Source organism: Pseudochaenichthys georgianus, chromosome 11 (assembly GCF_902827115.2).
Source record: "Pseudochaenichthys georgianus chromosome 11, fPseGeo1.2, whole genome shotgun sequence".
NCBI lineage: Eukaryota > Metazoa > Chordata > Actinopteri > Perciformes > Channichthyidae > Pseudochaenichthys > Pseudochaenichthys georgianus.
Window position 1 is genome coordinate 28,587,050 of NC_047513.1, and position 25,821 is coordinate 28,612,870.

General features: G+C 39.0%; 2 protein-coding genes across 2 annotated transcripts in view; both read right to left on the reverse strand.

The window, feature by feature from the left end:
- Positions 1-1,457: 1,457 nt before the first annotated feature.
- edn2 (endothelin 2) lies at positions 1,458-6,215 on the reverse strand. Its single transcript, XM_034093855.1, has 5 exons — positions 6,019-6,215; positions 5,077-5,197; positions 4,083-4,196; positions 2,925-3,008; positions 1,458-2,289 (listed from the first exon to the last, which is right to left on the reverse strand). The coding sequence occupies exons 1-5, from the start codon at positions 6,077-6,079 to the stop codon at positions 2,214-2,216; spliced, it is 456 nt and encodes a 151-aa protein (XP_033949746.1). The 5' UTR covers positions 6,080-6,215; the 3' UTR covers positions 1,458-2,213.
- A 4,062-nt stretch (positions 6,216-10,277) lies between these two features.
- Positions 10,278-25,821, reverse strand: part of hivep3a (HIVEP zinc finger 3a) — a 35,183-nt gene continuing 19,639 nt past the window's right edge. Inside the window, 5 exon segments of the mRNA XM_034093800.1 lie at positions 10,278-11,152; positions 11,475-11,919; positions 18,321-18,739; positions 19,410-19,484; positions 19,918-20,054. Coding sequence (XP_033949691.1) covers positions 11,521-11,919; positions 18,321-18,739; positions 19,410-19,484; positions 19,918-20,054 — 1,030 coding nt within the window. The 3' untranslated portion in view covers positions 10,278-11,152; positions 11,475-11,520.

The following is a 25,821-nucleotide window of genomic DNA, read 5'->3' on the forward strand; positions in this document are numbered from 1 at the left end:
TCCATTCTTTTGTTGTGTTTGCTTAATGTATTAGTAAAATGTCTATGAACTGGTGTTACTCCCAAAGACTACAGTTAATTATTTGTTTAAGTCTAGCAAACTTTAGTTTCTTAACAATAAGCGTCCATATCGATTAAACAATGAGACTACATTTGCAGAAATCCATTGTGTAAAGTGAAAGTATCAATATCCCTTGACATAGAGTACATGACATGTATGGATTATTTCCTCCAAAAAGAAAGGGAAAGTTAGCAGTAGATCCAGTGGTGAACTTGTGCTTGTGCTTACTGGCATGTCAGTATTAGGGGCTGTAGGGTCGCCGGTTCAAGTCCCGGAACAGACCTAAAATATGGAGTGTGGACTGCTACTTGGAGAGGTCCCAGTTCACCTCCTGCCCTGCCGTGGTGCCCTTGAGCAAGGCACCAGACACCCCCCTTCCCCCCTCACTCCCATTGCTCCCCGGGCGCTGTACAATAGCTGCCCACTGCTCCTAGTACTAGACTCCTGGTACTAGGATGAGTTAAATGCAGAGAACACATGTCACTGTGTGTGCTCTGCATGTGTGACCATTAAAGAGGGTTTCATCCCTCCCAATTCTATTCAATTCTAATTATATTCTATTTAAAATGATTACAAGTGTTTGCATTGTGTAGCTGGAGAAACGGTGGGAAACAGAAATGTCATTCAAATACAAAAAGTCAAATAAATAACCATTTTGGTACGAGAAGTTTTCTTGCAAATGTTCTTTTCTTTATTTTCTCATACACAATCCAATGCATCATTCATACAAATATAAATACATCTCTGAATAAGTTAGAGAATAAATAAATAGTTCTATATACAACAAAGCATGTAACAGTAAACTTCTAAGCTGGCAAACTATCCATCGTTTGCAGCATTGAGATATTTGAGGATGGAGGTTTATATTTCCATGTGACAACGGATCTGTGCCACGGAGAAAGTGCATTCCTAACATGGTTAACTTTTGCAGTGCATAAACTCAAGTCATCATTTCCCAGTGGGTAATAACGGAGGAATTAAGTTAGCATTTGTCAGGAGAGGAAAAAAACCATTGGTGCATTTTTTGGCTAGCCGCTCGTCATTGAAACTGTTTGGCTTATCTTCAATCAAAACATTAAACAAGCGCTATGCAATAAACACTTGAGCCAACACAATGGACCCACTGTTGTTGTTATGCTAGCAGAAAGCAGACTGCTGTATAGGAGCTGACAATGGGCCTTATGTAGAGCTGTTTATGAGATAAACTCCGAAGAGATGACCTTCATTTCCCTGGGCTATGAGTGAATATGTTTCAAGTACTGCCTGATAATTAAAAAAGCAATTTGCCTTAAACTCAGGCAGGACAGCAGATCGCCGCTCTGATACAGAGGAACATGAAACTGAACCAAAGGTCAGCAATGACTTTTTAGTAAACATTGAAAAACAATTCCCGGTGATCGACATTAACTGATTTTAATAACAGCAGTGGATAAGGTGGTATTAAGATTGTTTCTTAAGTAAAATACCCAGAATCACACTGAAGAGTACTCGGTAAAAATTGTGAAGATGCCAATTATCCAAAGGCCAAATTGATGACTTCACAATGTCGTATGAGAGTAACGGTCCAAATCAAAAAATGTGCTAGACCAGTGAGACCTGTACATTTTACATTTGAGAAGTTTGAACCATGAAATGTTTTATGAATGATTACCTATAAACCTATATTACGGGTAATCTATGCAAACATCTTAATTTGTAAAGTAGTAGTAGTATTCAGCTGTCAGATAAATGTAGTGAAGTCAATAACATTTCCCTTTGAATTGTAGAATAGGAGAAGTACTTTGTTATATTCCTCCTCTGAACAATAGTCATGTCTTGATTGTTGTTTCTTGGTAGTTCCCCAAAGGGCCAGACACCAGTTTCCATGTCCTTGGCTTTAATGGATCCTTTCTTGGTATCTGCTGTTAAAAAGTTCAAAGAGAGTTCAATAAGCGACTCGAAACGTCTCCACCCAGCTTTGTTTCCTGGTGCCAGGCCTCCGAGGCTTGGTTTTTGTTGACCAAGTTCTCGATCCACTGCCTTTTTTCATTTTACCATTCCCCCTCTACATCCCAAGAGTTGGTAAGACTCTTGATGAGTTCTCGAACCGTGGGGTCTCCGGCCCATTGCGGTTGAACTTCTTCTGGTCCTCTACCTCTCTGTTGTGTTGCTCTTCAGCCAGTTTTTACTCCTCTGGGTTTCATAGACAGAAAGTATTTGACGATCACAGTGTTGGTCTCGACTCTAGATCTGCAAGAAGAACAAAAGAAAAAACATAGGTTAGCTTTGATCGCTTTAGAAATGACCGTCAAGCACAGCACTAGGGATGCAACGAAAACCAATAATCGTGTGCAAAGTTGATGTAAAATGTTCTAAAACGTGACCATATTCGAGTACCGGAGATACCGTAGAACCATTAAGGCCTTAAACGGATTTCACAGGACTATAGAAAATTGGTTTTGAAACTTTGTAAGTTCTTTGTAAGTTCGCTATCTACACAATAAAAACATTTCCATGATAATGCTACAAGAGGCAAGCTAGTTTGAGTTAGCCATAAGCAGCAGGATGAGACAACTTGCATCTATTCAGCAAACAATGTGTATTGTGTGACTTTTTAGCGATAAACTATATATAAGATGTTTTCAGAGAAATTCAGAATAGATATTAAAGTAGGAATTATGACCTGATTCACTTCCTAACAAGAACTAGTTTTGCCTACAGTAATGAACAACTGTATGTCGAAGTACATTGGATTTTGTGTTATTGGTGTCAACAAAACGTGGATTTTCACTTGTTTTAGTATTGACCTCTTAATTCCTGATATTATGACATCCCTACACAGCACAGTATGTATTTAAATCAACCTTAAATTATCGTTAATGTACCTGAAAGATGCCAGCAGCTTGTTGCTGTTTGTACTTGTAGAATCCACCAATGGTCCAACGATATTCCTCCTTGGTTTCTCTGAGCTGCGGACAGAAAACACAACAGCATTAGAAACATATCCCTGCCAATTACTTCTTGGAATTAGAGGATTCTTGTCGGGCATTATCACGCTAATAGTTTATTGATCTAGTCGAGTTTTCAGACGAATGTATCCGTAGATACCCAGGAATGCAGAGGTGTGCTTCGTAAACATCGCCTCGGATAACATCTAGAGACAGTGACTAATCTGTAATGGTGGCTTCATGACCGCAATAACTCGGAGACGCAACAAACATTTCCTTGAGTGAAAGCAGAAATTCAAGGACTATCCAGAAATAGCAGCATGGTGGTTTTCTTTCAAGGCCGTCAAAGAAATGCGGGCTATTCTCGATATTACTACTACCCCTATGTGACTTTATCACACGTTGAATCATACTTCAGATATGCTGAAGAAGACATAACCTTCTTTGGTCCTCTAAAAAAACATGTACGTGATGGTGCTTTGCTGTAGGTCTCGATCAGGGGTGTCCAAACTATGGCCCGGGGGCAAAATGCGGCTTGCGAGCCATTTTGAATCGGCCCACAGCAAATTCTAAAAATATAATGCAATATGGCTCTCAAATGAAACTTGTGCTTGTGTTTTACTTCTTAAATATAGATGAAAACAGATATTACACAGTGTTCATGTGTTAAGAAGCCCACTTTTCAAATAAATTCGGTCGGTTAAAGTTGAAACATTTTTCTAACAAATCTAAGTTGATGAGAAAAAAGCCCAATAACTTATTTTCATAACAACCTTGAAATATACCCTTCCTACTGTATATCCTCTTATTATAGGCAACCTGAGGCTTCTGTTGTAAGGAATGAGCTATCAACAAAATAAATGAAACCCCACGGAGATCTGTGATGGAGACTGTTGTTTTTCTTAAAGCATATTCAAGTATTAATCATTTATCTACATTTGATTGATTTTCTAACTTATAACTTATGAGGCAATAAACCTCCTAGTGAGCGGCCCAGCCCTTCGTATACTTTTCTGTATGTGGCCCTCGGTGAAAGAAGTTTGGACACCCCTGGTCTAGGTGAATGGAAGAAGAAGAAAAGGGAAGGGCGCTTACCTTTTTTGACAGAACCCGGAACAGGTTTTATCGGCCGAGTTGAGACATTCGCAACGCTCGGCTGAACGGCGGCGACGCGACAGGGGATTTCCAAGACCATAAGGAAGGAGTTTACTGGAAAACAGAAGAAGAGATATTTTAGGAAGGTGTGTCCGGGAATGGAAAGGTTTTTAAAATCAACCATTACTAAGAAAAATGTTCTTCACACTATCTGTGATTGTGAGTATTTTACATTATTGAAACACTCAGTGGTGGAATTCAACTAAAGACATTTATTCCACCACTTTGCCTAAATACAATTTAGTTTTTTCCATTTTAGGCTACTTTATACTTCTACTCCAGTACATCCATATAACATCTTTAGTCACTTTGCTAATGGCACATTGTCATTAATTACATTTCTAACAAGATAAAGGCCTACAGGTCGGCACAAATAAAAACAATATTGACATTTCATTGATTTGTCATGTAAGAGGACATCATATTTTCACCTTCTGCAATGTGAATATTTTTCTGAATTGAGTACTTCCACTTTATAACAATATTTTACACCTACATCATTTTACTTGGGTAACATTTAAATGCAGGACTTACTTTTAAAATAGTTTAGATTTGTACTATAATAGTTTAAAGTGTGGTATTTGTCCTTAAGTAACACTGCATATTAGCAAAGAAAAGGATAACTAGTTTATCATAAATCAAGAAGACAAGCTTGTATGGAATTTATATTTATACTTCGGATTACTACTTTTACTCAAGTAACAGATCTGAATATTTCCTACTGATTGATAACATACCTCAATAATTTAGTCATTCAATTTGTTTTGTTTGTGACTTAAGTTGTTAAATACATATCATGGAGTGACAAAGAGCATCCGTTCCCTTTGGAATTGAAGTAGAGGAGAAGTAGAAAGTAGCAAGACACTAGTCATGTTATATTTTTAATGTAACTGCAGTAATACATGTTGTACGAGGGTCCTGTGTGCAGCCTCACCTGGGCGTGTTGACCCAGATAATGTCCAGGTGGCAGAAGTAGATGCACTCTTTATCGTCCCAGCTGTTGCAGGAGCAGCGCTTGGTCCTGACGTGATGCTCTGATAGCGGGTGTCCACAACCTGGAACACACACAAAGGAGCCCGAGATTAAAAAAGTGCTGACTAATACTATGCAGGGTGACGGTGCACTTTCTTTAAACACTTTATTTATTGGTTTGTCCCACACATAACACAATAACATACAGTGTACACATGCGGGAACACTGTGCACTTTGACACAAAGACATCCAACAAGCCGGTTAACACCCACTGTTGCAGTTAAACAAATGGGATTGTGATTAATGGAGGAACATGTGTATTATGTTATGAATCAATAACCAAGTCAAACAATCATGCAACGAGTGGTTTGAAGTGGGATTGCTTTTCAATAAAAAGGTGGGTTAATGTTCTCTGGAAGGTTAAACCCAAATCTTAGATTGTGCTTTCTCTGGAGATTTGCAGAGAGTCAAAGTAGCACGTTTTTTTTTTTGTAGCATAGTCTTATACACCATAAAAATGATATCTAGTATTTTAAAATAAATTCTAAGAAATTATGATACGTATTATCGAGCCTTTATCTTAACCAGCCAAGAAAGAACTGATGATTTGTTGCATTAACAACCAAAGACAAAATGATTTCGGGTTTTTTAAACTAAGATTTGAATCAATCATTAAGTATAAAACAAATATCAACTGATTCGTTAAGTAGTACTTAAATAAATACATGTCAAATTAATTATCAAATATTTTAAAAATATATTGCAAAAATAGTTATGTAGTATTACAAAAACACCTTAAAATTCCCCTAAAGTATTAAATCATGAAAAACACTTCCATGATATTTTAAGTAAAAAAAAATCTAATTAAGTAAAATTATTACATTTAAAAGAAAAGTTCCTCACCGTCTTGCAGAGCCATGCAGATGATGAGTAAAGTCAGAGTCCTGCACATGAAGGAAGACATCCTTATCAGTGTGTGATGTCCTGATGCGAAAAAAACAGAAGCAACTAAACTCTTAAGTCTTAAAAGTCTCTGAAGTATATACACTTCTTTAAGTGTTCAGAGTCTTTAGAGCTAGTTGAGTCCGGAGAGCAGGTGCTTTGTGTTCAGGCTCCTCCAGATCATCTACTTATACTAATCACTGCAGCACCTCCTACTGCACTGTGCTCGTCACAACACATCTGTTACACAACACACACACCTGCCCTCCTCACATTCCTCAAGTGACCAGAACATGCAGTATTGTGAGCGCCCCCTACAGGCCAAGAAGGGTGAAGGAGCACATGGAGAGGACTTGCTGATTCAGAGACATGTACTGATGGTGTTCGGTGTGTTTTATGTGGATAGATGTTCACATTCTAAAGAATACTAAAATACTAATATTTAGGGTATACACCAATAGAACATTACATTACATGTCACTTGTTAAATACTTTTATACAAAGTGACTTACATACTCAATACTGTGGGCAATCCCCACCGGAGCAATTTGGGGTGAAGTGTCTCAGGGACACAACGACATGCTGACTGCAGTGGGACTTGAACTTGCTACCCCCTGATTCGAAGTCCAGCACACTACCCACTGAGCCACAGCCTCCCCTGAACATCATTAAACATTATTGTTTGTATGTCTGTGTGATAATGTGTGTCTCTCTGGGGTTGTATATTGTGTTTTTGTGTCTTTTTTATCTCTCGGAGATAATTGTTGCACCTTTTGTGTGATTTTTTTATGATTTGTAGTTATTGTAGTCGCCCAATAGTAAATGTTTTGTCTTATCGGGGATGTTTTGTGTCTGTGTTTTATTTGTGTCTCTTTCGGTCATTTGTATTAACTGTTAATATGTTACAGGAGGAATTCAAAAAACACCATGATGAACACCATTTTGCATCATGCTAACCATGTATTCACTGTAATGTTGCTACTGATTGTTTACTATAGTTGTGTGCTTGCACATATCCCCGCTGTGGGACGAAAAAAGGATTTCCGAGTGAGAAATCAAAAAAGATCCCAAAACTGGGTTTTTTGTTTAATAAAACGATTAGTTGCAACTGCCGTCTTTGGTGCAAGTATTAGTAATAACTAAACACATACGTAAAATACCTCAGTATTGTGACGGAGACAGGAGGTTGTGTGAGGTGACGTGCTTCATGTTTTTCTTTCTGTGTTTTTCCAGAGGCGCTGCAGGATGAGCGGCAGAAACGGAGCGAGGCCTGCATGTGCCGCTGATATGAGGAGGATGAAGTTGGGGTAAGCTGTCAGCACACACACACACACACACACACACACACACACACACACACACACACACACACACACACACACACACACACACACACACACACACACACACACACACACACACACACACACACACACGCACACGCACACACACACACGCCCCTGCAGGAAAGTGAGGTCATGGCACCGTCTTTACTGTCACACAAACAGAATCTCTGCGTGTAACATGCTCTGACCTTCATAAAGAGATACGCAGCCGGCTGCCACATCAGCTCTCTGTTACACGCACACACGCACGCACGCACACACACACACACACACACACACACACACACACACACACACACACACACACACACACACACACACACACACACACACACACACACACAGACACACACACACACACACACACACACACACACACACACACACACACACACACACACACTCCTACACGCACACACACACACTCACTGACATCCTGAATTTGACCACAGCCTGGCCTCCAACACAGTCATAAGTGTATAACATCTGTCATGCAACGTATTCCTCGCTCTTATCGGCTACTTAAGTTATAAGGTTATATGAATCAAATCCACAGATACAAATTAGAATAAATATAATTATAAAAGATAAGATAAAGACACTTTCATTTAAAAGATTTAAAATTCGGATAATTTTTCTAATCGATTTCTTTGTAGATCTGATTTAAAAGCTTCACAGCAATGAGCCATGAAATGCCATTGAGTTAAATATTAGAAATTATCATAAATAAACAGATAAAAATGGCTATGAAATAAATAAATAATAACTTAATACATATATAAATAAATAAATAAATAAGCCTATAAAATAAACAAACAAATATATAAATACACAAATGTAAATATATACATTTGTCAATTTAATAACATTTTTAAAAAAGGTTGGTTTCATCCTAAAAAGGAGTTTTTTTTTTAGTAATGAATAGAAGATGTATATATATATATATGTATATATTTTTTTACCTTAAATGGTTTAAGGTGTAAGACGGAAACTCTCGCAATGGTTGAGCATTTTTTCATCAGAACTCCAGCAGGAATGTAAAACATGGAAAGAAGCACCAACAGCAAAAGGAAATAACACAACTGACAACATTAAGTGTGTGTGAGTGCCTTTGTGTGAGTGTGTGGGTTAAGTGCTGGGGGAAATGCCCGAAGGATGTAACAACAGGATGGTGGCATTGCACCAACCATCTATCAAAGAGGGAAAATAACTAATCTAAAGCAAATATTTGTGTATAAGGAAACCCATTGACCTCCAGCTTTCTCCAGATTAGGCATCGCAGGAGGACTTTGCCGCCGTGATGCAAAAGAACTTTTATCTGTTTCCACTTCCTGCTGAGGGCGGCAGGAATGTGAAGCCGCACCGCGATGATGATCAACACAAAGAGGAACCATTGAGTCCTCTGTTGTTCCTCTGGGCTGAGGTTAGATGTGACACACAATCACACATTCTGGAAACAGTGGAAACAAAGGGTGCTGAGGTCAATGAGAGCACATGATAGCATGAAACAGCAAATGTATTGATTTTTCTAAAATGTTTCTCCAAATGCTATAACCTATACCTCAAAGAGATTGAAGTGAAGTGACTGCTATGTTGTATATATTGATTGTTGTGCTTTTATTTATGTCTTAACAATTATGTTGTGTTCGGGTCTCCCGTGACCCGTTTCAAGTTAAAGTTATATAACCAGGCTTCATGATATCCTCCACAACTTTATAAACACTACAAAACTGATTTGGACCATTTTAGCCAAGTCTGAAGGTCTCTAAAAAAAAAGCAATATTGTTTTGTGTGACTTGGGATCAAATGTGGCCCAATCCAGATTCATCTTTGACTTTAGACACCAAGGAACCTTATCAAAGCTTGCCTCTTTTGTTAATGTGTCATTATATTTATATGGTGTTGATCCTGTTGCTGTGGAGCGTCTCCCAAGCAGAGCGACAGTTTATTGATAAAAGGAGGAATAATCAAAGTGAATCACACCAACTGAAGCTTGCAGTCTCCTGTGTGTGTGCGTGCGTGCGTGCGTGTCATCTCCCGGATGTTATATTTTAGGAGAAAGTTGCAGCGTGAGCTAAAGTGGACTTTAGGTGGATTTCTCCTGCCACCCAGTGGTTACAGGGAGAAGCTTCAGGAGAGGAGGAAAAGGACACATCTTCAAAGCAAATTGAAGGCAGGTAGTTAAAGTATAACGATGTTAAAATGAGTGCTTTCTATTAAGTAGCATATATACATCAAATAAAATGTTACCATAGCCCAATGCTGGAAAGTACCTGATAACAATTGCTCAAATGATACTATGATATTTTTTGACATACTATAATTTTATTTGTTCTAATATTTAATAACATACTATACTATAATTTTTGTATGATTTAAAAGAAAATACTATACATGGCTTTTTTCAGGCATTCTGTACTATGACTTTTTTCGACGTACTATAATATGACTTTTTTATCGACATAATATACTATGACTTTTTTTCCACGTACTATAACGAAACGAAAATACTTGAAGTATTTGAATGGACTTTTACTTGATTTACTTTTTGTATTCATTGGATTTAAAAGTAATTTTTTAACGCTTTGAGCAACATGAAGAAAATGCCATTAATTTAAACTAGTAACGTGATAAAACTGGTTAAAGATGGCTAAATATGTTTTTCCTACCTTTCAAGGAACCATTCATTTTAAAAACATTACAGCACTGAGGCTTTTATCCAAAGCGACTTACAATAAGTGCAAAAACCATGAAGATTCTATCTCCGAACAACAAGGAAAGTGCAGATATATTCACTTCATTAAAAACCTTATAGCCAAACTGAAGAACCACACACACACACGTATCCCAGTTTTCATATAAATCTGTAAAAATGAGAAGTTTAATGGAAAACATGAAAATGACGGAGTGATTGCATCGTTTATAAAAGCAACAACACAAAAATACATGTAATCTGTTTATGAAAAGAAACTGCACCGTAGCTACCATGTACGTGAAAACAGGTTTCCCTTTTGGATATCAAATTATTTTTCAGTGCTTGATCTGATCTGACGTTAGAAAAGGAGGTGATTGTAAACCCTGCTTCTTCAAAACACAAACAAAGACAACAACAAACAAATAAAAACTGACAAATAATAATAATAATCACAGCCTTTAAGAATGACGTTTCAAACCACAATCTCGACATAAATTGCACTTCAAAATACTGGTCGGGTGGATAAATATTTGTAGTACCTTCTTATATCCATTTTGGTAATACAGTACATTTACACAGCAATAATATATCAGAGCTGCTATAAGGGGTTAATAAGAAAAACAGATTAAAACTTCTATTTTCATTCCAGCTGCTTTTGCATATAGTACAGAGTTTGCATAATAGCCTTTAAATAAATTAACACCGATGACATCAAACCAGAGGGTAAAAAAAGATTTACAAAACGTACTGCATATCTAACGTAGTGTCTATATATATTATTCATATAATTACATAACAGCGTCATTCAGAAGCGGTGCTGAAGTGCCTTTTTGTCGTGTTTTTTTACACCAGACTCTGGTTTTTAGTCTTTTTGCACTGTCCCTTTAAGACTCCGCCTCCTATAAGAGTTGTGTCTCGGAGGAAGGAGTCTCTTTTTGGCCTTTGGGGGTGTCGGGTAAACGGGTCTTTCTGCCACATGTTTGTCCACATCCGGATCTTCGTCTTTGACCCGGGTGTCGCTGCTGGCCGACGTCTCTTTAAGAGTTTCCCGTGGCTGCAGGTGAGAAAATGGCATTATTAGTGGCAGTAATATAAAGAAAAGCAATTCAAATGTACCTTGGTTGCTGATTGGCTAATGGTTACGCAAGCCAACAAATCGTTATGACATCATAAAGTGGCCAGAATCTGATCAGCTCATTTTCAGACAGGTTTTTATAGAAATGGATCAGGACAAAAAGAGAATCTCTTTCCACAGAGGGGACACGTGTTCATGTGGAAGAGACATGAAGAAGTGGATTTTACATAATAGGTGACCTTTAACTGAGCAAGTCTGATTGTATAGAGGTCTATGAGAAACTTCTAACTTGATTTATTACCTCAGTAAACATTTTCCTGATCAATGTAAGCCCTCAATCGGTCGTTTCAAGTCTTCTTCAACACAGCACGTCTTTCCGTATTGATACCCGGATGTCTTGCCTCTTCCCCGGGACTCGACGGTTGTTGAACACCTCCGCTGGTGTCTCTCTGTATTCCCACCAACACCTCTGGGTCTCGCTGCGTTTCTTCCAGAGTTTCGTGGCGCTGCAGTGGAGGAAACCCCCCCAGCCTCCAGGACGCCCCCGCCGAGGGTCTGCTCTCCAGGCTGTAGAGGGGCATGGTGGAGCGGGGCGTGATCATGTGGATCCCCCCGATGGGGATCAGGGGGGTGGGGGTCCGGCCGGGCTGCTGGGAGTGCAGGGGGAGGTGACTCAGAAGGTTATGGTTCCCTCGGGGTCGAGGGGGATGTGGGGGGGTGAGGGTCAGACCAGCCTCATCCACATCCTGCAACAAAACAAGAGGAACATTAATCACCTATTATGCAAAATCCTCTTCTCCACGTCTCTTCTACATCAACATGTGTCCCCTCTTCTTCATGTCTCTTCTACATCAACATGTGTCCCCTCTTCCTCATGTCTCTTCTACATCAACATGTGTCCCCTCTTCTTCATGTCTCTTCTACATCAACATGTGTCCCCTCTTCCTCATGTCTCTTCTACATCAACATGTGTCCCCTCTTCTTCATGTCTCTTCTACATCAACATGTGTCCCCTCTTCCTCATGTCTCTTCTACATCAACATGTGTCCCCTCTTCTTCATGTCTCTTCTACATCAACATGTGTCCCCTCTTCCTCATGTCTCTTCTACATCAACATGTGTCCCCTCTTCTTCATGTCTCTTCTACATCAACATGTGTCCCCTCTTCTTCATGTCTCTTCTACATCAACATGTGTCCCCTCTTCCTCATGTCTCTTCTACATCAACATGTGTCCCCTCTTCTTCATGTCTCTTCTACATCAACATGTGTCCCCTCTTCCTCATGTCTCTTCTACATCAACATGTGTCCCCTCTTCTCGATGTCTCTTCTACATCAACATGTGTCCCCTCTTCCTCATGTCTCTTCTACATCAACATGTGTCCCCTCTTCTTCATGTCTCTTCTACATCAACATGTGTCCCCTCTTCTTCATGTCTCTTCTACATCAACATGTGTCCCCTCTTCTTCATGTCTCTTCTACATCAACATGTGTCCCCTCTTCTTCATGTCTCTTCTACATCAACATGTGTCCCCTCTTCTTCACGTCTCTTCTACATCAACATGTGTCCCCTCTTCTTCATGTCTCTTCTACATCAACATGTGTCCCCTCTTCTTCATGTCTCTTCTACATCAACATGTGTCCCCTCTTCTTCATGTCTCTTCTACATCAACATGTGTCCCCTCTTCTTCACGTCTCTTCTACATCAACATGTGTCCCCTCTTCTTCATGTCTCTTCTACATCAACATGTGTCCCCTCTTCTTCATGTCTCTTCTACATCAACATGTGTCCCCTCTTCTTCATGTCTCTTCTACATCAACATGTGTCCCCTCTTCTTCATGTCTCTTCTACATCAACATGTGTCCCCTCTTCTCCATGTCTCTTCTACATCAACATGTGTCCCCTCTTCTCCATGTCTCTTCTACATCAACATGTGTCCCCTCTTCTTCATGTCTCTTCTACATCAACATGTGTCCCCTCTTCTACATCAACATGTGTCCCCTCTTCTCCATGTCTCTTCTACATCAACATGTGTCCCCTCTTCTTCATGTCTCTTCTACATCAACATGTGTCCCCTCTTCTACATGTCTCTTCTACATCAACATGTGTCCCCTCTTCTTCATGTCTCTTCTACATCAACATGTGTCCCCTCTTCTACATGTCTCTTCTACATCAACATGTGTCCCCTCTTCTCCATGTCTCTTCTACATCAACATGTGTCCCCTCTTCTTCATGTCTCTTCTACATCAACATGTGTCCCCTCTTCTTCATGTCTCTTCTACATCAACATGTGTCCCCTCTTCTCCATGTCTCTTCTACATCAACATGTGTCCCCTCTTCTCCACGTCTCTTCTACATCAACACGTGTCCCCTCTTCTACATGTCTCTTCTACATCAACATGTGTCCCCTCTTCTCCATGTCTCTTCTACATCAACATGTGTCCCCTCTTCTCCATGTCTCTTCTACATCAACATGTGTCCCCTCTTCTCCATGTCTCTTCTACATCAACATGTGTCCCCACTTCTTCATGTCTCTTCTACATCAACATGTGTCCCCTCTTCTCCATGTCTCTTCTACATCAACATGTGTCCCCACTTCTTCATGTCTCTTATACATCAACATGTGTCCCCTCTTCTCCATGTCTCTTCTACACAGACCCGGCAGCAGACATACGTCTCTGGGCGGGCATTTGATTTACCAGGGCGGGCCCACCCCGAAACTTACATTTCCCGGGAAATCTGAATTGCTCGAGGGGATTGTCCCACAGGAGATTTTTTTAAATACTAACATAAAATACACATTCTGGTACTCTCTTGAGAAGAAAAATAAATACATCTATTACTACACGACATATTTAAAAAAATGAATGCTATTTTAGTTTGTTGTTACTTTGTTCTGAAAGCTGAACCTGCTGCTCCTCACAGAGAGAAGAGGGAAGAGGCTGTGAATGACTTTACTTTGTGGATAAGGGTGGATAGCCCCCATTGTTCTGTGTGTCAAAATGAAAGACAGCCCACACACCTATCAATCATCAAACCGTGGGATCTTATTTCATTACGTGTTTTCTATCAACACGTAATGTTGTATCGATGTATATAGAGATGTACTACAGCAAAAGTATTCTCCGTCGGGACTTCCTGCAACAACACCACGCCGTTATTCTGATTGGCCAGGAGACATTATCAAAGATGTTCTATTGAGAAGACGATCACTACGTGACAAAAGTTTTCTAGTCTTCGGTATTTCCAGACAAGTGGCTACTGAAATCAATCTTACTAACTGCTGTCTGTGCAATTTACTCCGCGCGAGTTGGCGGGCTTTATTTTGCTTACTTTAACATAATTGTTCATGGTGGGCTAAGCCATTTCTTGGTATGGCTGTACCCAGTATACCCTGGCGCCACCACTGAACATAATAATAAAACAATTAAAATGTTGTATTCAGCCCTGATATAAACAGCGGGCCCAAATCCTGGATGGCCCGCCCATGACACCGGGTCTGCTTCTACATCAACATGTGTCCCCTCTTCTTCATGTCTCTTCTACATCAACATGTGTCCCCTCTTCTTCATGTCTCTTCTACATCAACATGTGTCCCCACTTCTTCATGTCTCTTCTACATCAACATGTGTCCCCACTTCTTCATGTCTCTTCTACATCAACATGTGTCCCCTCTTCTCCATGTCTCTTCTACATCAACATGTGTCCCCTCTTCTTCATGTCTCTTCTACATCAACATGTGTCCCCACTTCTTCATGTCTCTTCTACATCAACATGTGTCCCCACTTCTTCATGTCTCTTCTACATCAACATGTGTCCCCTCTTCTCCATGTCTCTTCTACATCAACATGTGTCCCCTCTTCTTCATGTCTCTTCTACATCAACATGTGTCCCCTCTGTGGAAAGAGACTCTGAAAGTTTCAGGAACAAAGATTCTCTCTCTTTTTGATCCATTTCTATAAAAACCTGTCTGAAAATGAGCTGATCAGATTTTGGTCACTTTGGCTTGTGTAACCATTAGCCAATCAGCAACCAGGGTAACCCCCCCCCCCCCCCCTTATCACCTGAATCTCCTCTAGAGCACCATTGAGTTCTTTGTAACCAAATGTCTCTCAGAGGGGCGTGGGGAGGGGCTCCTTGTTTTCATCTAAAGTAACAGACAGAGAATCAGCACTTTGGAAACAGGGCTGAAACAGAGGGGATTATGGGTAATGCTGCAATGATCTGTTTGGTGTTTGGAGCCAAACACTTCAGAGACATGTTTGTATATATCTGAGAGCTATAATATATGGATGAAAAACAGTATGATAGGGGACATAACACGGGGACATCAGATTATTCAAAGGGAGTTGAGTTGCAGAGACAGAAAAACCACCTGGGCTTTTCTGTTTTTTAGAAATAATGACAGAAAATATAAAGGCTGTTCATCATTCTGAGAAATTAGGATATTGATTTATCTACCGTGATTTTTAAATGAACTGACTGTGAGTAGCAGCATTGAACTAAAACTATTTATTTATTATTTAAACTAACAATTTCAACCTTTTATTTGTTCATTTACAGTAAGCCTAAAATTCCACAACTACGTTTGACAGAAAGTGAACAACCTGTTCGTCATCATTTAAATATAATTCAAAGGTTTTATTTTTCATATGCACAATAAGCACACCGTCGTTTTGGGAATTAAAATCTCAGGATCCTCCAACAATGCAAAATACAATATACTTAAAGCTCACCTATCATGCTATTTGTAGGCAATAGCATAGGTCTCAGATATATATAAATATTAAAAAAAAACATGTCTAACAGATCACCCGTTCTAGCCACGCCTCATATCCCTCTATTTCACTTCCTGTTTCAAAAGTGCTGATTCTGGGTATAAAGCTTTAAAAAACAAAACAATTGATACATAATAAAGGAGGGGTCTGAGTTCATGCGGGACCCGGCAGCTACTGCCTAAACTAAATGCTGCCGTGATGAAACGCCATATCATGGATTATCAAGGATCTGAAACAGTCTGGAGCTCAAAGGCTTTCTCTCTTGCCGGTTATACCACAAGGTGAGTTCCTTTTTACTTCCTGCTTCTTCACACACATGCTCTCCAGTACAGGTTAGCTCTGAGTGTTAGCCATGCTAATGTAAACACCGACCATATTACGTCCAAAACAGTCGGGCATTGTTTCTGATAGCAACGTTTCTGATTGGGCCGTGGGTCCACATTTCAGATATGACGTCATATCGGACACAAATCTGGATCAGCTCCGTTGTTCCCCGTTTTTAGAGATTTGGGTACGGAGGAAAAGAGAGAGGGTTTTATTTTCTGACGCTGCGTGAGTTCCCCGACACACCGGGGACACATCTTGAAACAGTGCATCAGACATAATGGCGAAAGTGAGTTGCAGGAAGAAGAAAATGATATCCATACAAAATATATAGATTAATAAATGTACAGTAGAATAAATACTGTATACTTTGATAATATATAAATATGTGGAATAAACAGATTATGCAAGGTATAAGCATTAAATGACAAACAACAGAAAATGCAACCACATCTTCTGCAGCATTTCCATCAGATTTCAACATAATATCTGCATTTATTTATTGTTTTTCATGTATTCTGAATCTGTTTTAGTCGTGTGTATAATTAACACTTGGTCAGAGCGTGGCTTTTGTTCAAACCGCCGTCTTTTCACTCACCTGCGCCGGTGTTAGTTTAGCCGACAGTTTTTACACACAGCAGCTTTGGGCTCACAAAGATAATCTTGTGTGGCTCAGTGAGTCAACACCTAGAACAAATATAGATAGGCTGGTACATACGAGGGTTATTTTAAAAGCTGCACATTTATTGCAAAAGGAAGGAAAAGGCAAATCTCTTCTTGTTTTATTATCGCTCGAAACCAGCCTGCAGCTCCTTTAAATAAAGCGCAGAGCTCCCAAATAGACGCAACATGTTTTCCCGGGGCAGCCGCTGATAAAACGAGAAGCAGGCCATCGTTAAAAACCAAAGATGGGAACCACATATCAAACAACCAGGGAGAATATCTCACTTCTCCCGAATATAATAATGAAAAAACGACTCTAAAAGTGTGGTTATGTTTCGGTGTAACTTCACCACTTCCTCTCGCACTGATATAGGTCTCAGTGGAGGAGGGGCTTATTCTCTGCAGGGTGTTTCTCACAGCTGCAAACATTTCTACACCTGTTAACTGGGTTTGTGTGGTAAGGGGACACATTTTTATACATCTCAATATTTGATGGGTACATATACAGTATGTGCATACAGTATATGTTTAAATATTAACCAGACTAGATTTCTTAATAACCTTTCAAATATACATTTTAATGCACATTTTTTATGGACTGTTAGCTATTAAAAAACTCGTTTTTTTATATAAATGCATCAGGACAAAAAGTGAGAGAATATTTGTTCCTGAAACTTTCAGAGTCTCTTTCCACAGAGAGGACACATGTTGATGTAGAGACATGAAGAAGAGGGGACATATGTTGATGTAGAAGAGACATGGAGAAGAGGGGACACATGTTGATGTAGAAGAGACATGGAGAAGAGGGGACACATGTTGATGTAGAAGAGACATGGAGAAGAGGGGACACATGTTGATGTAGAAGAGACATGAAGAAGAGGGGACACATGTTGATGTAGAAGAGACATGAAGAAGAGGGGACACATGTTGATGTAGAAGAGACATGAAGAAGAGAGGACACATGTTGATGTAGAAGAGACATGGAGAAGAGGGGACACATGTTGATGTAGAAGAGACATGAAGAAGAGGGGACACATGTTGATGTAGAAGAGACATGAAGAAGAGGGGACACATGTTGATGTAGAGACATGGAGAAGAGGGGACACATGTTGATGTAGAAGAGACATGGAGAAGAGGGGACACATGTTGATGTAGAAGAGACATGAAGAAGAGAGGACACATGTTGATGTAGAGACATGGAGAAGAGGGGACACATGTTGATGTAGAAGAGACATGAAGAAGAGAGGACACATGTTGATGTAGAGACATGGAGAAGAGGGGACACATGTTGATGTAGAGACATGGAGAAGAGGGGACACATGTTGATGTAGAAGAGACAGGAAAAAGTGGATTTTGCATAATAGGTGACCTTTAAGTGACTCACCTGTCTCGCTGTAGTCGGTCTGTCTCTCGGGGGGAGACGGGTGTGACACTGCACTGTTAGAGGAGTTAGGGTGGAGATGGAGACATGACAACTGGATGTGGAGGGGGAGGAGGGGGGAGGAGAAAGGCTCTGAGGGGGAGACGTCTCTTTAGTTCGTGCAGATTCTCCGGAGGACGTTGATGCGTCTAATCGTCTGCGGGCGAAGGCGGCCCTCATGGCGGAGGCCGAGCTCCTCCGGGGGGATTCTTTCTGTTCGAGTTTCATCTCCTGACCTCCTGGGTGAGGTTTATCTCCCTCAGAGGAGGCAGGGTGAGGGATTTCAGGTGCTTTGGAGCTGGTGTCTTCATCACGAGGGCCATCCTTGTTATCCTCATTATGTTGACTTGTATCTGGGGGAAGAGGACGATCTTCACAGCCTCCTGGGGCAAAAAGAAAAAAGTCATATCTAACACATTTTGTTTTAATTCCTCTCCATTTTTCTTGCACTTACTTTTTTAGGGAAAAAACGGAAACGTTTACTTTAATTAAATGTATTATATCAACAGATTTCACATAAATGTGTTAGTTGAAAGCAATAATATTAAGTTTAAATAAAAAAGGATCGGGGTCAATTTATTATTATTGCTTTCAACTAAGCCAATACATTTATGTGAAATCTGTTGATATAAAACATTGAATTAAAGTCAACGGTTCAGGTCTTTCTGATTTTGGATAACTGCTCTGATTCCTATTGTACTTTTACACTAAACAGGGGATCAGAAAAAGGGTAATAGTAGATCAATTAATTTGAAAACATGTGCATATAAATACAGACAAACCTGAACACAATTGGTTAGGGTTAGGGTTGAGCGAATATGTGTGGCCGTCAAGCAGGAAATGAAAACCTCAAAGTAATGGCTGAATGTTTTAGATAGTGAGCTAAGTAACAGAGAGATGGTTAAAAAGTTGAAATGCATAATTCCTGGAGACTCAAGATATATATATGTTTTTCCTCTACAGTAGAAAACCAGATGAATTAACAAAAAAGGCGCCTCGTTTCGAGTGAAAACAGCATTAGAAGTCTGAAAAACAACCTCGTAAAAATGATACCTTTATGTGTGCCGTCCGGAGAGCAAACGGTTTCTTCTCCATGTGCTTCAGACTTCAGGTGTTCGTCGCTGCTTCCTGCAATCACAACAACAACAAAAACAACAACATTTCATTTGTATTTGTTCCGTTCACGGTATGCACAACTTAATGTATAACAATTGTTAACAAAACATGTCTCTGTAAACACACCATTGAGCGAAAAGGAGCAGGGAGAAGAAAATAACCTTATATGACCCGTCCCTTTCTAAAAAAAATAAAATAAATAGAAATAGATGGTCTGTCCTTCATATTTACTCATTCACAGCATCGTAGGAAAATAAGAGAAACACAAAAACGTACTACACAAAATACTTCGTTCCCACTTGACAGTTAACGGAAAGAAACAAACCACCAACACATCACATGTGCACGGAAACGTGTGACACCCTCATCTGCGTCCAACTGGAGAAGAATGGATAATGGACGCACAGGAAATGGAAATCACAAACTAATAAATAATAACTCTTACTTTTGTCTTTGAGACAGGTGTTCGATGGGGATTGTGTGACACCGTGGCTGCATGTTGGCAGGTTGGATCCACTGTCCTCACTTTGGCACTTCTTCCCTCCACCATCACCATGCACGAGTGGATGCTTCTCATGTGATCTGCAGGTGTACGGAGAGGTTTCCCTGTCAGATGTGTATTGATGCTGCTCAATCAATAGGAGTAACAGGATCTGACAGGCCTGTAAGCAGCGTTTCACCGCCTCTGTTTATCCAGCGTACGCTATCTACACACTGAGCTGCCACACATGTACACTGAAGGGGCTCCCACTTCGCTGCAACAGAGGGGCTTTCATACGCCAAAACCAGCACAACCCCCCCACCCATCACAGCTCACACCAGTCCAAACAGCCTGGCCCAAGGTTTCAGGGCCTTTTAGCTGCAAGGAAGCCAACACAAACAGTCGGGAGAGGGAGGGAAACCCTGGCCGTGACCAGCTGCTGCTGCAAATAAGCGTAAAAAAACACCCAAAATAAAAACACATTCCTACGACAAACAATCCTTCTGATTATCATCGGCTGTTTTTGCTTCTATTTTCGGCGCAGGGTGGCTTTTACGGTCTTAATGAAAGAGAAACATTTCATTGAGGGGCGCTTATAGTTCCACTTCATGTCCAGGCTTGGCGAGTAATGGATTACATGTAACGGGATAATCAGGACACAAGAAAGAAGCCATTAAAGTTACATACAAAATCAGATTACTTTTACATTTCTATATGACATTATTCCAAATGAAGACGACGATTCCATTCTGGAATTAAAATTAGAATGTAGAAATGACGCGAGAATTCCGAAATAATTCTTAATGAACTGAAGTAAATGGGTTTTTTATTTTGCATTAATAGGGCCCAATAAGGTGACACTCGTACTCATACTTAAAGGTAAAGGGGTAGGTACATTTCAGAAACCGGCTCGAGATACACTTTTTGTTATATTCCATGGAATGCTCTTAACATCCCGATAGCAATGAATATCTGAAGTGCTTTGACAAAAAATCCATAAAAAAAAGTCATCTGTAGAAGCCGTAGTGCTGTAAAAAGTACAACCAATCCGTTTACCTGCCTGTCAGCCTTCCATCGGGGCACAAACTTATCTCGTGCCCTCATTGGTCATGCGCGCGTTCGTGTGTTGGAGGAGGGGCTCTGTGAGGAAGTGGCAGATTTTCTCCGGTTGTGTATTTTCAAATTCTAGCGATCTCGAGCCGGTTTCTCAAACTTACCTACCCCACCTTTAAGTAAAACATTGATATTTGTTTTCTCTTGTATTTATTTGCATTGCATTTGATATGGAGGTAATCCAAAAGTAACAGAAAGTAGTCAGGTTACTTTACTTTTATATTGTGATACTCAGATTAGGTTACTGATTACATATTTCTACAGATAACTAGTCATTGTAATGGAATACATTTTTTAAGTGACCCTCCCAACATCATCAGCCTTTCATGCAGCACCTTTTCCCACCTGAGATTTGAGTCTAGTTGCCCCTGCTTTTCCCCTTTCCCCAACAACCACTCCTCTGCCTCTGTTGGCTCTCTCCTCCTCAGACAGACTGAGGAGGAGAGAGCGAGGATGACTCACTCCGTGAGGAAGGCAGCGAGGAGCGTCAACATGAGTCCCAACAGGGATTTGTTCACAGACTCCCAAAGCCAGAAGAGAGTCACAGATGGCAGCGCTCTGCGGCGCAGCGTGTTTATCTCAGCCTGTCTACTTTAACCTTGCTGAACATGTATGTGAGAAAAACTGAAAAAAAGGACAGAACAGTGTGCAGATAAACACCCTTTATGTTTACATGCTGAATTGTATTATTATTATATTCATAGTCAGAGGAGGGAAGTAGTGGAGTACAAATACTGCGTTACTGTACCGAGGTACATTGTTCTAGTATCAGTACTTTACTCCACTACTTATTTCTCTGACAACTTTTTGCTTTGACTTCTTACATGTTGAATACAAATACCTGTACTTTCTACTTCTTACATGTTGAACACAAATACCTGTACTTTCTACTTCTTACATTTTGAACACAAATACCTGTACTTTCTACTTCTTACATGTTGAACACAAATACCTGTACTTTCTACTTCTTACATGTTGAACACAAATACCTGTACTTTCTACTTCTTACATGTTGAACACAAATACCTGTACTTTCTACTTCTTACATTTTGAACCCAAATACCTGTACTTTCTACTTCTACATGTTGAACACAAATACCTGTACTTTCTACTTCTTACATGTTGAACCCAAATACCTGTACTTTCTACTTCTTACATGTTGAACACAAATACCTGTACTTTCTACTTCTTACATGTTGAACACAAATACCTGTACTTTCTACTTCTTACATGTTGAACACAAATACCTGTACTTTCTACTTCTTACATGTTGAACACAAATACCTGTACTTTCTACTTCTTACATGTTGAACCCAAATACCTGTACTTTCTACTTCTTACATGTTGAACACAAATACCTGTACTTTCTACTTCTTACATGTTGAACACAAATACCTGTACTTTCTACTTCTTACATGTTGAACACAAATACCTGTACTTTCTACTTCTTACATGTTGAACACAAATACCTGTACTTTCTACTTCTTACATGTTGAACACAAATACCTGTACTTTCTACTTCTTACATGTTGAACCCAAATACCTGTACTTTCTACTTCTTACATGTTGAACACAAATACCTGTACTTTCTACTTCTTACATGTTGAACATAAATACCTGTACTTTCTACTTCTTACATGTTGAACATAAATACCTGTACTTTCTACTTCTTACATGTTGAACCAAATACCTGTACTTTCTACTTCTTACATGTTGAACACAAATACCTGTACTTTCTACTTCTTACATGTTGAACACAAATACCTGTACTTTCTACTTCTTACATGTTGAACACAAATACCTGTACTTTCTACTTCTTACATGTTGAACCAAATACCTGTACTTTCTACTTCTTACATGTTGAACACAAATACCTGTACTTTCTACTTCTTACATGTTGAACCAAATACCTGTACTTTCTACTTCTTACATGTTGAACACAAATACCTGTACTTTCTACTTCTTACATGTTGAACACAAATACCTGTACTTTCTACTTCTTACATGTTGAACACAAATACCTGTACTTTCTACTTCTTACATGTTGAACACAAATACCTGTACTTTCTACTTCTTACATGTTGAACACAAATACCTGTACTTTCTACTTCTTACATGTTGAACCCAAATACCTGTACTTTCTACTTCTTACATGTTGAACACAAATACCTGTACTTTCTACTTCTTACATGTTGAACACAAATACCTGTACTTTCTACTTCTTACATGTTGAACACAAATACCTGTACTTTCTACTTCTTACATGTTGAACCCAAATACCTGTACTTTCTACTTCTTACATGTTGAACACAAATACCTGTACTTTCTACTTCTTACATGTTGAACCCAAATACCTGTACTTTCTACTTCTTACATGTTGAACACAAATACCTGTACTTTCTACTTCTTACATGTTGAACACAAATACCTGTACTTTCTACTTCTTACATGTTGAACACAAATACCTGTACTTTCTACTTCTTACATGTTGAACACAAATACCTGTACTTTCTACTTCTTACATTTTGAACACAAATACCTGTACTTTCTACTTCTTACATGTTGAACACAAATACCTGTACTTTCTACTTCTTACATGTTGAACACAAATACCTGTACTTTCTACTTCTTACATGTTGAACCAAATACCTGTACTTTCTACTTCTTACATGTTGAACACAAATACCTGTACTTTCTACTTCTTACATGTTGAACCAAATACCTGTACTTTCTACTTCTTACATGTTGAACACAAATACCTGTACTTTCTACTTCTTACATGTTGAACACAAATACCTGTACTTTCTACTTCTTACATGTTGAACACAAATACCTGTACTTTCTACTTCTTACATGTTGAACCCAAATACCTGTACTTTCTACTTCTTACATGTTGAACCAAATACCTGTACTTTCTACTTCTTACATGTTGAACACAAATACCTGTACTTTCTACTTCTTACATGTTGAACCAAATACCTGTACTTTCTACTTCTTACATGTTGAACACAAATACCTGTACTTTCTACTTCTTACATTTTGAACACAAATACCTGTACTTTCTACTTCTTACATGTTGAACACAAATACCTGTACTTTCTACTTCTTACATGTTGAACACAAATACCTGTACTTTCTACTTCTTACATGTTGAACACAAATACCTGTACTTTCTACTTCTTACATGTTGAACACAAATACCTGTACTTTCTACTTCTTACATTTTGAACACAAATACCTGTACTTTCTACTTCTTACATGTTGAACACAAATACCTGTACTTTCTACTTCTTACATGTTGAACCCAAATACCTGTACTTTCTACTTCTTACATGTTGAACACAAATACCTGTACTTTCTACTTCTTACATGTTGAACACAAATACCTGTACTTTCTACTTCTTACATGTTGAACACAAATACCTGTACTTTCTACTTCTTACATGTTGAACACAAATACCTGTACTTTCTACTTCTTACATGTTGAACACAAATACCTGTACTTTCTACTTCTTACATGTTGAACACAAATACCTGTACTTTCTACTTCTTACATGTTGAACACAAATACCTGTACTTTCTACTTCTTACATGTTGAACACAAATACCTGTACTTTCTACTTCTTACATGTTGAACACAAATACCTGTACTTTCTACTTCTTACATGTTGAACCCAAATACCTGTACTTTCTACTTCTTACATTTTGAACACAAATACCTGTACTTTCTACTTCTTACATGTTGAACACAAATACCTGTACTTTCTACTTCTTACATGTTGAACCCAAATACCTGTACTTTCTACTTCTTACATGTTGAACACAAATACCTGTACTTTCTACTTCTTACATGTTGAACCCAAATACCTGTACTTTCTACTTCTTACATGTTGAACACAAATACCTGTACTTTCTACTTCTTACATGTTGAACACAAATACCTGTACTTTCTACTTCTTACATGTTGAACACAAATACCTGTACTTTCTACTTCTTACATGTTGAACACAAATACCTGTACTTTCTACTTCTTACATGTTGAACACAAATACCTGTACTTTCTACTTCTTACATGTTGAACACAAATACCTGTACTTTCTACTTCTTACATGTTGAACACAAATACCTGTACTTTCTACTTCTTACATGTTGAACCAAATACCTGTACTTTCTACTTCTTACATGTTAAACCAAATACCTGTACTTTCTACTTCTTACATGTTGAACACAAATACCTGTACTTTCTACTTCTTACATGTTGAACTCAAATACCTGTACTTTCTACTTCTTACATGTTGAACACAAATACCTGTACTTTCTACTTCTTACATGTTGAACACAAATACCTGTACTTTCTACTTCTTACATGTTGAACACAAATACCTGTACTTTCTACTTCTTACATGTTGAACACAAATACCTGTACTTTCTACTTCTTACATGTTGAACACAAATACCTGTACTTTCTACTTCTTACATGTTGAACACAAATACCTGTACTTTCTACTTCTTACATGTTGAACACAAATACCTGTACTTTCTACTTCTTACATGTTGAACACAAATACCTGTACTTTCTACTTCTTACATGTTGAACACAAATACCTGTACTTTCTACTTCTTACATGTTGAACACAAATACCTGTACTTTCTACTTCTTACATGTTGAACACAAATACCTGTACTTTCTACTTCTTACATGTTGAACACAAATACCTGTACTTTCTACTTCTTACATGTTGAACACAAATACCT